This window comes from Mustela nigripes, chromosome 4 (genome assembly GCF_022355385.1).
Source record: "Mustela nigripes isolate SB6536 chromosome 4, MUSNIG.SB6536, whole genome shotgun sequence".
In the NCBI taxonomy this organism is placed as follows: domain Eukaryota; kingdom Metazoa; phylum Chordata; class Mammalia; order Carnivora; family Mustelidae; genus Mustela; species Mustela nigripes.
In genome coordinates, this window is record NC_081560.1 from 70,326,255 (window position 1) to 70,339,714 (window position 13,460).

At 36.5% G+C, this 13,460-nt stretch overlaps 1 protein-coding gene across 1 annotated transcript in view; it reads right to left on the reverse strand.

Annotated features, from left to right (window-relative positions):
* The window catches only part of VPS50 (VPS50 subunit of EARP/GARPII complex), a 125,785-nt gene that overhangs the window by 19,976 nt on the left and 92,349 nt on the right, over nucleotides 1-13,460 (reverse strand). Inside the window, exon 22 of the mRNA XM_059396840.1 lies at nucleotides 7,161-7,282. Coding sequence (XP_059252823.1) covers nucleotides 7,161-7,282 — 122 coding nt within the window. The remainder of the gene's footprint in view (nucleotides 1-7,160; nucleotides 7,283-13,460) is intronic.

A 13,460-nucleotide genomic window follows, 5' to 3' on the forward strand; every position in this document is an offset into this window, starting at 1 on the left:
TTTATAGATTTTATTTATTTATTTGACAGAGAGAAATCACAAGTAGATGGAGAGGCAGGCAGAGAGAGAGAGGGAAGCAGGCTCTCTGCTGAGCAGAGAGCCCGATGCGGGACTCGATCCTAGGACTCTGAGATCATGACCTGAGCCGAAGGCAGCGGCTTAACCCACTGAGCCACCCAGGTGCCCCTCATATGGCCATTTTAAATACATTTTACTTTCATTAGGTTTTATAAACTTTATTACTTCACTTCCCCTCTTTTTTTTCACTAGGATCTTATTTTTGTACAGTTAAATTCAGCCGTTGCAAGTATACAGTGTGATGAATTTTGATAACTCTAGAGCCCGATGACCAGCACAATCATGATGTAAAATTCCCTTACCTTTAAAAATGTCCTTATGCCCGTTGCACTGATTCTCTCCCTCCACCCTTAATCCCTGATCTGTCATAGTAGTTTTGTCTTTTCTAAAATTTCATATAAATGGATTCATACATGTGTATTCTTTTATGTTTGACTTCTTTCTTGTATTTAACATGCTTTTCATATTCATCCATGTTGTAAGCCTATTAGTAATTCATGCTCTTTTATTGCTTAATAGTATTCTATAACAGGGATATATCACAATATCTTACTCGTCAGTTGATGAACATTTGGGTTCCAGTTTTGGGCTACTTCAATAATGTCATTACTTTTATGAACATGAATATATATGTGTGTAAATATCCTTGAGAAGACATATTTTCTGTTCTTTTGGGTAAATACCTAGAAGTAGAATTTCTGGTTCATACAATAGACATAGTTTTAAGCTTATAAGGTACTGCCATACTATTTTCTAGTGGCTGTACCAATTTGCATTTCCACAAGCAATGTAAGTAAATTCTAGTTATTCCATTTATGGACTGAATGCTTGTTGTCCTCTCAAAATTCATATGTTGAAGGCCTAACTTCCAATGTGATGCTACCTAGAGACGGGGCCTTTAGGAGGTAACCAGGTTTAGAAGAGGTCATGAGAGTAGGGTCCCCAAAATAGATTTGGTGCCCTTTGAAGGAGAGACATAGCACCTAATTTACACTTCTTTTTCTAGTTTATTAAGGTGGAAGCTTATCATTAACTTGAGATTTTCTTCTTTTTTACTACAGGGAAGTTTGATACTTCCCTCTCAGTGCTAATTTAGCTGCATTCCACAACCTGATATATTCTGTTTTCATTATTATTCACTTTAAAATATTTTCCAATTTCTCTTATGACTTTTTTAAAGATTTTATTTATTTATTTGAAAGAGAGAGATCACAAGTAGGCAGAGAGGCAGGCAGAGGTGGGGTGGGGCGGGGGGGGGGGGAGCAGGCTCCCTGCTGAGCAGAGAGCCTGACGCAGGGCTCAATCCCAGGACCCTGAGACCCTGAGACTGTGACCCGAGCCGAAGATGGAGGCTTAACCCACTGAGCCACCCAGGTGCCCCTTATGATTTCTTCTTTAAACCAATCTTAATTTAAGTGTGTTAATTTCCAAACAGATTTTTCCTAGTTATCTTAATGTTTTTAATTCAATTACATTATCATCAGAGAATATATTCTACATGATTTTGAATTCACTAGAACATACTTAATGGCCCACAAAATAGGGTCTATCCTGATGAGCATATCATGTGCACTTGAAAAGAATATATATTCTGCCACTGTTGGGTGTGGTGTCCCATAAACATCAATTAACTGAAGATGGTTGAAACTGTTGTTCAAATCTTCTACGTACTTGCTGATTTTCTATATACTTGTTGTATTAGTTACTGTGTAGTTTTAAAATCTCCAGCTATCATGGATTTTTTTTTTTGTTTTCTCTTGAGTTCTGTCAATTACTGTCTTATGTATTTTGAAGCTATGTTAAGTAGTCACACACATATTTATGCTTGCTATTCCTTCCAGCTGAACTGACCCTTAATTATGAATCCCTCTATCTCTCTTAACACATTATGCTTTCAAATATATTTTATCTGATATTAACGTAGCTAATGCAACTCTTTTTTAAAGATTTTATTTACTGGAGAGGGAGAGGGAAGAAGGAAGAAGAAGTGAGAGAGCTAGCGAGTGCTCACATGAGCAGGAGGAAGGGCAGAGGGAAAGGAAGGCAGCCTGATGTGGGGAAGGTGGGGCTCCATTCCAGGACCCTGGGATCATGACCTGAGCCAAAAGCAGACTCAACCTACTGAGCCACCCCGGTGCCCAAACTACTGTAGTTTTCTTAAGAAAGCAAACACTTACTGTTTGCATGGCATAACTTTTCAATGAATTTGCTTTCAACCTAGGTGTGTTTTTGTTATATTTAAAGTGTTTCTTTTGGGTGCCTGTGTGGCTGTCATTAGGCATCTGCCTTGGGCTCAGTTCCTGATCTCAGGGTCCTGGGATTGAGCCACACATCTGGCTCCCTGCTTCTCCCTCTCCCACTCCTCCTGCTTGTGTTCCCTCTCTCACTGCCTCTCTCTGTCAAATAAATAAATAAATCTTTGCCCCCCAAAATTTTTTTAAATATTTATTTTTTTATTTGTTTTAATCATTCTGACAATCTCTGCCTTCTAATTTGAGTGCTTAGTCCATTAATATTAAATCTGATCACTGGTTGGACTTAAAGCTACCATCATTACAGGTTATCTCTTTTTTGTTCCTTGGTTCCCCTTTTCTTGCCTTTTCTGATTATATGAATATTATTTTTTAGAATTCTAATATAATCTTCCTATTGGCAAAAGAGCTAAGTCTTCAATATTAATTTTCATTGTCCAAAGAATTACAATATACATTCTAGATATATCACAATCCATTCGCTGTTAAAAATGTTCCATTTAACCTAATATATAGAAATCTTGTCATCTTATAGGTACATATCTTCTTACAGTTGTTATATGAAATACATTTACATATATTATGAACTCCAGAAAATAATGTTAAGATTTCATTTTTAAACAGCAATATAGTTTACAAAAAAGCTAGAAAAAGAAAAAAATAATCTTTTGTATTTTCCCAACTAGTTTCCATTACCATGCTCTTCACTCTTTCCTGAAGACCAAGTTTTCTGGTATCACTTTCCTTCAGCCTAAAAAAAATTCCTTCAGCATTTAAGTATTATATGTCTGTTGGTGACAAGTTCTCTTAGTTTTTTTTTCTTTTTATCGAAAAGTGTCTTAATTTCACCTTCATTCTTCTTCTTTTTTTTTTTTTTAAAGATTTTATACATTTATTTGAGAGAGAGAGATCATGTGAGGGAGTACAAGCACCTCCCCAGCTCAGCAGGGAGCCTAACATGGGGCTCCATCCCAGGATCCTGGGATTATGACTCAAGCCAAGGGCAGATGATTGACTGAGCCACCCAGGGGCCTCTCACCTTCATTCTTTTTTTTTTTTTTTTTAAAGAATTTTTATTTATTCATTTGACAGACAGAGATCACAAGTAGGAAAGGCAGGCAGAGAGAGGAAGGGAAGCAGGCTCCCCACTGAGGAGAGAGCCCGACACGGGGCTCGATCCCAGGACCCCGAGATCATGACCTGAGCCGAAGGCAGTGGCTTAACCCACTGAGCCACCCAGGTGCCCCTCACCTTCATTCTTGAATGGTGTTTTGCTAGATACAAATTCTGGATTAACACTGTTTTCTTCTCTTTTAGTACCTTAAAGTTATTAACTCTCTCCTAGCCTCTACAGTTTTCCAAGAGGAGTCAGCTGAATCAGATCATTGGTCCTATATAGTCCTTGTAGTTTTCCAGGCACAGTTTCACCATGAGGTATCATGCTGTTATGTTCCTTTGTGCTTACTCTGCTTGCTACTCATTTACTATCCTGTATCTGCAAATTTTGACCAGTGTTTTTTCAAGTATTTTTTTTTCTACCTTATTCTCTTTCTTCTCCATCTGGTATTCCAAATATATGTATATTTGATCATTTGCTATAACTTAACATGGTCCTAAGGCTTCGATCATTTTGTCTTCCAATCTTTTTTCTCTATGTTCTTCATTTTGAATAATTTGTATTAGTCAGTCTTCAAGTTCACATATTCTTTCCTCTGCCATGTCTATTTGATTGTAAAGTACATTCAGTAAATTTTTTTAAATTGCTGAAATTCTATTTTGCAGTTCTAGGATTCCCCTTTGGTGTTTTTTTTGTTTGTTTTTATGAAAGTGCTTTCAAGCAGAGAAAATAGCACTTTCAAACTATTTTTTTTTAAAGACTTTATTTATTTATTTGACAGACAGAGATCACAAGTAGGCAGAGAGAGGGGAGGGAAGCAGGCTCCCCACTGAGCAGAGAGCCCAATGCAGGGCTCAATCCCAGGACCCTAGGATCATGACTGGAGCTGAAGGCAGAGGCCTTAACCCACTGAGCCACCCAGGTGTCCCCACTTAGGTTTTTTAATTAATGTTTCTATTAGATCTTCCTATTTTTCTACTGAGATGTTCATACATTTAAAACTTCTTCTGTCTTACTTTATTTGAGATGGTTCTGATAGTCCATTTAAAATTCTTATCCCTTAGTTCCAACATCTTGGAGTCAAACTAAATTGATTTTCTTTTTACTTAAGGATGTACTCCACTTTTTTTGGACTTATGTATGTTGGGTAAAGTTAGACTGCATTACCAATTTAATTCTGGAGTTCTGGGATTTTGTTTTTTCTCCACTGAGCACTGTTTCCTTTGTTTTCACTACGTAATTTTCTTGGCTGGGCTTGCACTACAAACTGTCTCTTATGCAACAGCTTCATTCTCTGTTCAGATGTTTTTTTCTTTGGCTCCAGTCAATGTGTTTCATATAAAGAGGTTATGAGTTAATCAAATACAGGGGTAAAAGATTTTGGGGAACCCCTCTCTGCCTCTTTTTCTTCTGCACTTTCCCCCCCTACTCTTTTCAGTGTTCCCAGTTTCCTGGGATGGAGCCCCACATTGGGCTCCATGCTCAGCAGGGCGTCTGCTGAGATTCTCTCTCTCTCTCTCTCTCCCTGTGTCCCAGCTTCCACTTGAGCTCTCTCTCTAAAATAAATAAATCTTTAAAAAAAACTAAGCAAAGCAAAATACAGAAATAGAATTCTATATTCTATATAGAATATAGAAAAATGGAGTGGTTCTTTTTATAAATTTGTAAAACCCCTTTTTATAGAGAGTCAGTCTTTGTTGTGCTTTAAATAGTGTTTCCTTCAGTTCTGCAGAATCAAAAATAGGGTCTGAATTATATATTGTTCTAAGATGCACATATTTCCAATATTCACATGGTAGATAAAAGGTAGTTTACTAAGCATACTCTAACAATAGGAAAAATCTTTCTTAAAAATACAAGAGGTAGAGTGAGTGCTCTATTTATTCATACATCCTTGCTCATAGGCACCTTTTATCAGTTCATATAATACAAAATGTTTCTAACATGATGTATGTGTAGAAACCCAGGTTAAGGACAGAAATACTTATAACTGGCAGCTAATTATTTCAATACAGTGAAATAGCTGTTACTAAGTCTTATAAGACTGAAAATGCTTTTAATACAAAACATGAGGTTAATGTGTCCTTTAAAACATGACATATTTTGTTTTCAATAAAATACGTAGCCTTTTTTACAATAAGCACCTAAGTATACTTTGCTAACTTTCTCAGGTCCTAGTGAACTCCACTGTAGACAAATCTGTGCCAGTATACAATCAGCTAGAAAGTCATGTCCAAAAGAATTAGTTCCCAAAAGCTTCCAAAGGGCCCTATTTTAATACATATTATCAACAATGTGGTCCATAAGTGTAGTACCCAATATGATGATCAGCAGCCACATGTGTCCATTTATATCTAGAGATAAATTAGCTAAAATTAAATACAATTAAAAAGTCTGTCACACTAATCACATTGCAAGTGCTTAAAAGTCACATGTGGCCAGCGGCTACCCTAATAGCAGAAATTTTGAGTATTTCTGTGACTGTAAAACTTCTCTTGGACAATGCTGGTATGGAGGCTCAGCTCAGGAGAGAGAGAAAGGCTCATCTGGAAGAATTAAAGATTCTGACAATTAGCTAAAATTCTAGAATGTCTTTCTTCTCTAATATTTAGTTATTGAGTTTCCAAATTCAGAGCAATGAATTAGTACCCATTTTATAGTAACCTAAATTCTGCAGCAACACTCTTACTCTGATTTTATTAGCATTCTTTCTAAGGAATATTATAGAGAATTAAGAATAGGAAGTTAAGATCCCATTATTAAAACATCATATTTTTGGAGCACCTAGGTGGCTCAGTCAGTTAGGCGTCTGACTCTTGGTTTTGGCTCGGGTCATAAGGTTGAGCCCTATGTTGGACTCCAGGCTTCAGCAGAGTCTACTTGTTTCTGCCCCTCCCCATACTCACACACTCTTAAATAAATAAATAAATAAATAAATAAAATCTATTAAAAAAATGCCTTTGATATATTACAGCAGGGATACAAAATTTATATAATAAATGTAATCACCATTAAAATTCACATTTTTAAAAAGATACAAAATATATTATGTGAAAAATCAGCATTGTGATATAGTCATAGGACCCAACAATATCCTTTTACACAGAAATCTATAAAATATCGAGGTGAGCCACATAATAATTACCAAATAGCAGATAAGTTACCTGCCTAATATTGTGTTGTTCTCTTTAGGAGTAGGAAAGATAAAATCAATAAGAGCTTCAGAAACACAAAAAGGTAGTACAGGAAGTAATTCTGTAGCACACAGAAGGTTCAGTTCAAAGGTTTTCAATTATTTTAATAAATATTTGCCATAATTTTCTGATGTAGTAGTGTCTGCTAAGGTTTATAAGCCAATATTTAAAATGTCTCATTTACTGTGCAGTAATTATACACACTGGGCCAGATTTAAACAAAGCAACCCACACATTTTTCTTTGCCAAAATATGTTAAGGTTAAAAACAGATGCTGCACTTTTTCTGCCAAAACTCTGAATAACATAAAATATGTTTATCATTTTGAAGTAAAATTAATATATAAATAAGGTAATTAGGTAGACAAGAAGGTGATAGCAATAAGTTTGTTAGATTTCTGATGGATAATTTTCAAAATAATATTATTTGTGTATTTTATATGAAGAGAATGAAAACCTTTATATTTTAAAAATAAATAAATTTTATAAGTAACAGACTTTCCCTCCAAAGGTGACTTACTGAATCATTCCGACCAAAAAAGGTATATATTGCATACAAGTAATAATCAAATAGCTGAGACATGAAATGGATAACATCAAAGGCAATTGGCTTAAGAATGTTCATCATCTGCATATATTTACCTGAAAAGAAAAAAATCAAATTTAGAAAAAAATTAAAATCTATCAGTCTATTATTATAAAGAGACAATTTAAAAAACCACTTTACCAATACATATATTTTTAATGAACTATTACATTCCTCAGTTCCTAGCCATGTTTCAAGTAATCAGTAATCATTAGTGGCCAGTGGCTACAATATTGGACAGCACAGATACAGAACAGGTTCATCATCTTGGAAAGAACTGCAGGATAGCACTGATCTATATACTACCTATAAAAATGTTTTTATATCATTGTATTTTACTGTTTGTCAAATATTCATGGAATCTGTGCTCCTCTATAAATGACACTGCCCAAACACATAACACAGTTCCACATTCTTGGAGATTCCATTTAAAATTTTTCTCAAAAATGTTTAGGTATAATAAAACAAAAGACAATGTACTTGAGATAAAGCATTTTCCCCATAAGCTTATATACACACAGCAAAAGTAAAAAAGCAAGAAAAAGGATACATGGAAGGCACTTCCTATTCCCCTGAATCCTAGCCCTGTGAAATCTTACATCAGAGGTCAAGGACATTTCTTTCTTTCTTTTTTTTTTTTTTAAAGATTTTATTTATTTACTTGACAGAGATCACAAGTAGGCAGAGAGGCAGACAGAAAGAGGGGAGGCAGACTCCCCACTGAGCAGAGAGCCCAATGCAGAACTCTATCCCAGGACCCTGAGACCATGACCCGAGCCAAAGGCAGAGGCCTTAACCCACTGAGCCACCCTGATGCCCCAAGGACATTTCTTTATCATTATAGCATTCAAGAGCTCAGTACTCTCAAAGTGCTAAGAAAATGTCCTCCTCAGTCCCTTCTTTGGGAGATGCTAATATTACAATCTCTTTTCTCTAAACATATGATACAGTTAGGGAAAAGAAATTTAAAAACCAAAATTTCTGCATTTATAAATTTGTTGATGTATTTGAAGGGTACATGGGAGATGGGCTGAATCAAATAACAATAATAACAAGTCCCTAATTGTGTTTTTCTTTTATGGGAAATAACAGGGAAAGGAGCACATCCATAAAAAAAATGCTCTTCTGCAGAAGATGTTAAAACAGGCCATTTGCCTAATTTCCAAATGAGCAAATAATTCAGGTGCTCGCTCTACTTAATGTAACTGTTATAAATTTTAAATTGGTACTACTGAAGACACCATGACTCAAGAGAAACACATTAACTGCAGGAGAAAAAAAATGACAAATTTACTCTAATGGAAATGTCTACTAGCAAAACCATTTCTTTATTATTTAAGAACTCCATACAGCTGACTTAATTTACATGAGCGATGATTCTAAATAATACTCAGATGGTCAGGAAGACACATATACATACCAAAAAGTAGAAACCATTCCAACTCAGATGCTATTCTTACTCTTATTTACAAGTCTATTGTTTCAGAATCATCTTTTATTTCACACATTTTTAAAAAATTACTAATGAAAAATATTTGAAAATTATGCTCCTAGAACATTCTGGTTCACTAGCAGATATTTTATCAATCACAAACATACAGTTTTTAAACTGCAACTATATACATATAAAATAATGTGACACTGTGGGAAAACAACAAAAAAGAAAAAATACTGTGTTATATTATTTTAACCTGTAAAAGAAAAAAAGAGAGATAATAAGTAAAATGAGGTAGAATGCAAATATCTGCATTGATAAATATCCAGAACACAAGGCTTCTCTCCATTATTAATAATAAGATAAGCCATTGTTCATATAATTATTCTTAAAGAATATATAAATGAATTATTAACAGATAAAAGCTATTTTAAATGTTGCATTCAAAAGAAAAAGAACTAGATTAAAAACCCACTACTCTAAAAAAATTTTTAAACATATTTATATTCATTTATTCATCTAATATTCAACAAAGACTCTCTGGAGTCTTACTATGTCCTTGGCTTTTGTTAAGACACAAGGAATTAGTCTCTGCTCTCACACCTTAAAAGGTCGCACAAGGAAGGCAGCCATTGATAATCAGGCTGCTGGCATATTAAAAGGTGTAAGAATAGGAACTCTGTCTCTCCAGCTCATGAGGGCAGAGTAGGCCTTCGTAGGCCTGAGGACGCTTATGGTCCTCCTCAGAATTACTGAGTTAAAGCAATTTTACAGTGGATTAAGCCTGTATTTATGAAGAGAAAGGGATGAGGAAGTAAAGGTGAGCAGGCATGATCAGAAAATTAGAAATTTCAAAAAATTTCTAAACCAGAGGTTGGCAAACCTTTTTTGTAAAGGAACAGAGCACATGCTGTGGCAACTACTGAGCTCTGCTGGTCTCCGTTGCAACCACTCAACTCTGCCTCTGTAGCACAAACGCAGCCACAGACAACATACAAACAAATGATCATAGCTGTGTTCCAATAAAACTTTATTTTATAAAAACAGATAGCCTAAGCGATTTGACCTGCATGCTATGGTGTCCCAACCCCTGTCTGGATGACAGAGAAGAGATGGGAGCAGACTGATGGCAAAATGCAAAGATGACCATGAAGGAGGTGAAAGCTATTCTTGTAGGATGGTTATTGCTTAGATTCAGTGGGTAGAGCAAGAGGATGCAAACAAAAAATGCAGCTGAAAAAGGATGGTTATCTGAAGCCCACCTATGGGAAAAACTACCAGTCAGCATGCCCTCCTCTACCACTATCCCTCACCAACATCAGAGCACAGGTTGCCAGGCTGTTCCCACAGACAGAAACAAAAGAAAACAATTTTTAGGATTTCTCTCTAAAAGAAGGAAACAGGGGCACCTGGGTGCCTCAGTCTATTAAGCCTCTCTGCCTTCAGCTCAGGATTCAGCACAGGTCATGATCCCAGCCAGATTGGAGACTGAGCCCCACATAGGCTCCCCACCCATCAGGGAGTCTGCTTCTCCCTCTCCCTCTCCCCTTTCCCCTGCTCCTTCTCTCTCTCTCTCTCTCTCAAATAAATAAAATCTTTAAATATATATATATAAATATATATTATTAAATATATATATTATTTTATATATATATATATATTTTTGTTTGGTTTCATATATATAAATATAATATATATATTATGTATATGAAACAAACCAAACAAAAAAATGGAGCAAACTTAAAAAAATAATAAATTACAAAGATGAAGGCTTCTAGAGTAGATGTTGGCACCACAGATGAAAATCTACCTAATTCGAGAAATTTGAGGATCTGTCCCCTTAAGGTAAAGACTACTAGTAAATCCACCCAGCCCTGCCATGCTCTTTACAAAGTCCCCTCTCAGGATTCCTACTGAGAAGAAAGGGGGCAGGGAGAGGGAGAGCATAGCTCTCATTACTCAGCAGGGGACACCCAGGCAGCACCACAGCTGCCTTGGCCTTCTATTTTGGATATGAATAGGTCATCAAAAATCAGCAGGCCCAGGAGGAAAACTCAGAGAGTAAAAGCAAAAAAGAAAAGCTGATCCCAGAGAAAACAACTAATTCAAGCTATACATATATAATAATTATGTAAAACAGTATAGCAGAAAAATATGGGAGGGAAAAACAGAGAATATGGAAGGACTCTTGAAGATTTTAAAAGTGACTTTTAAAATTAAAAATTAAAGAAAATAATTGAAAAAATGACATCTATAGAAGGTACAGCAAAAAGACAAAACTATGGAAAACATTACAGAAAATATGGGAGACAGGAAGGGGCCAATCTAAACATTTGACCAACAGGAAATCAAAGAATAAAGAGGGTAGAGAAAATGGGGAGGTGGAAATCATCAAATAAATAGTAGCATTAGTCACAACTGAGGAACACAAGAGCCTTCAGACTGAAAGGGTCATGAACTACCCAACACATTTAATGAAAAATAACTCACACCTAGACAGATCACTAGAGAATTCTGAACTATCAAGGGAATAAACACCAAAAGCTTTCAGAGAAAGAGAAAAAAAGAAAAAAGAAAAAAAAAGAAATTCATCTACAGTAAAATAGAATACTAGAGGTTTCAACTTTCTAAGGAAAAATAATTTTTAATCTACAATTCTATACATAGCTCGATTGCCATTCAGAGAAAGGGCAGAATACAGACATATTCAGACCAACAAGAATTCAAAACATTTACTGTTCATCACCCTTTTTTGAGAAATTACAACTAGAAGAAAGGTAAACAGAAACAGACCAAGAAACTTCCTGCACGCTAGTGGCAGGAGGGCCCTGGGGTGGGAGAATGCTGCTTTTCATCATGACCTCTTCTCTATTATTTATTGTGTTACGGTGAGAATATTACCTTAATTTAAAAAAAGTACAGCATGGCTCTGAAGTTAGCCTGCCTGGTTCAAAAAAACGTGGCCAGTGGATTAAGATGTGGTTCATTCAGCTGCACTTCACCTTCCCTTTCTTCCCTTCTAGAGTTCCCTAGAGAGGACAGGGGAGAGGAGTGGACACAGTGTGCTTTGAGAATAGGGAGGAATACCCAGATTGACGCCAAACTGGCCAACACTCCAGGAGGGAGGGCCTCAGGCCCCTTGCAAAAAGGGCTCTCAGCATCATGGAAGAAAGAACTCAGAAGCAAGCCCTTCAGAGGAAGGGACAAAGATTAAGCATAGAAGTAAGAAAGCAACTCCTTCATAAGCAAGGTAGCAGTCTCTCCTACCTGGTGAGGAAGAGGACCCCCACTTTGCCTCTAAGGAAGGGTTTTATAAGTTTTATTTAAGTTAGCTAAAGAGAGGGGTTTACTCTTTAACTTTGGGTTCATCATTCACATTGGGCAGTTGGTTTTTCCATTATCTTAAGGTTATGGAAGCAATTTTAAGCATGTCCAGGCTGTGTGGCTCTTATTGCCTGAGGGAGTGTGTCTTGTGGTTTCCCATGAGTCTGATCTTATGATTCTTCATGACCTACTGACTTTTTGTGTTCACCAAAATGGCTTTACTTTGGTGAATTTGTCTTCCAAGCCCCCCTTCCCTCCTGCCTCAAGATAACTGAGAAAAGAACCTCCTCCTAAATGATCACTAGTGAGAAGTTCTTATTCTTGCTTCCAACCTATACTATAATCTCTCTGAACTTTGCCTGGATATAAGAATTAACTTTCCTGATTTCCTCTCCTGGTTGTGAAGCATGAAAAGAACTTACTGGCTCTAGGATCAGACAATCTGGGTTCTACCAGTTAGAAGCTGGCATGACATTAAGCGAGTTATTTATCTCTGGGCTTTAATGATTTGGTGTATAAAAAGGGTACTGTGAAGAATTCATAAGAAAATGCACACAACGTGTTTACGAAGCCTTTAACAAGGGAGCAAGAAATCTTAGCTACTGCTGTTATTTTTAAGTAATTATAATTACGATGAATGCAATGAGGGAGAAGTATAGAGTGCTACGTAAAAGAAACCAAACCTGTTGAGGAAAAGCTTCACAAGGGAAGCACTGTTTAAACTATTATCCTAAAATCTGGACTGTGAGTCCAGAACACTCATGGGGAGAAGCCACAGAGGGAAAGCAACCAACGAACAGCACAGAGGAAAACCACAACCTAGAGGAACAGTGAGCCTGTCTTACCCAGCTCATCAGCAGGGGGCACAGAGAACCGGGATCACACCCTGAAAGGTGGCCCGGGGGAACTCAATTAGTGAGCCCCGACACCTCTGCAGAGGAGTAAATACAAGAGTACAGAGAAGACACTGTAAGTGTGTGTTCCTCTGCTGTGGATCAGGATAAGAGAGGAGGAAAAGATGTTTCTCCAATAGTCAGGATGTTAAAAACTAAGGTGTGTCAGTCCAATATATTGGGCACCTACGAAAGTGAAAAGTGCCTGGTTAGATGCTCTATATGCTGCAAAGGTGACTCCAACTCCAGATGTTTTCATCTGTAGGAGCTGAGAATCTGACGGGGAAGAGCAAGAACAGAATCCAAGCTGGAAGGATGTTCATTATTCTTATCACAGTACACTAAGCGGAGACATCATTATTGGACATAAATAGCACATAAAAGTTAACTGGACATGCTATAAATGAGGCATAAAGGAAAGGAAGGAAAAGTCAGTTCAGCTCAAACAATTTATTTTTATTTATTTATTTTTCAGTTCAAACAATTTAGAAAAATGCACTCAACAATGAAGTGAGGACCAGAGTAAAAAATCAATATGTCTGTTACCTAAGCCCTTAGCTTTTATTCCATTTGAGAGCTTTT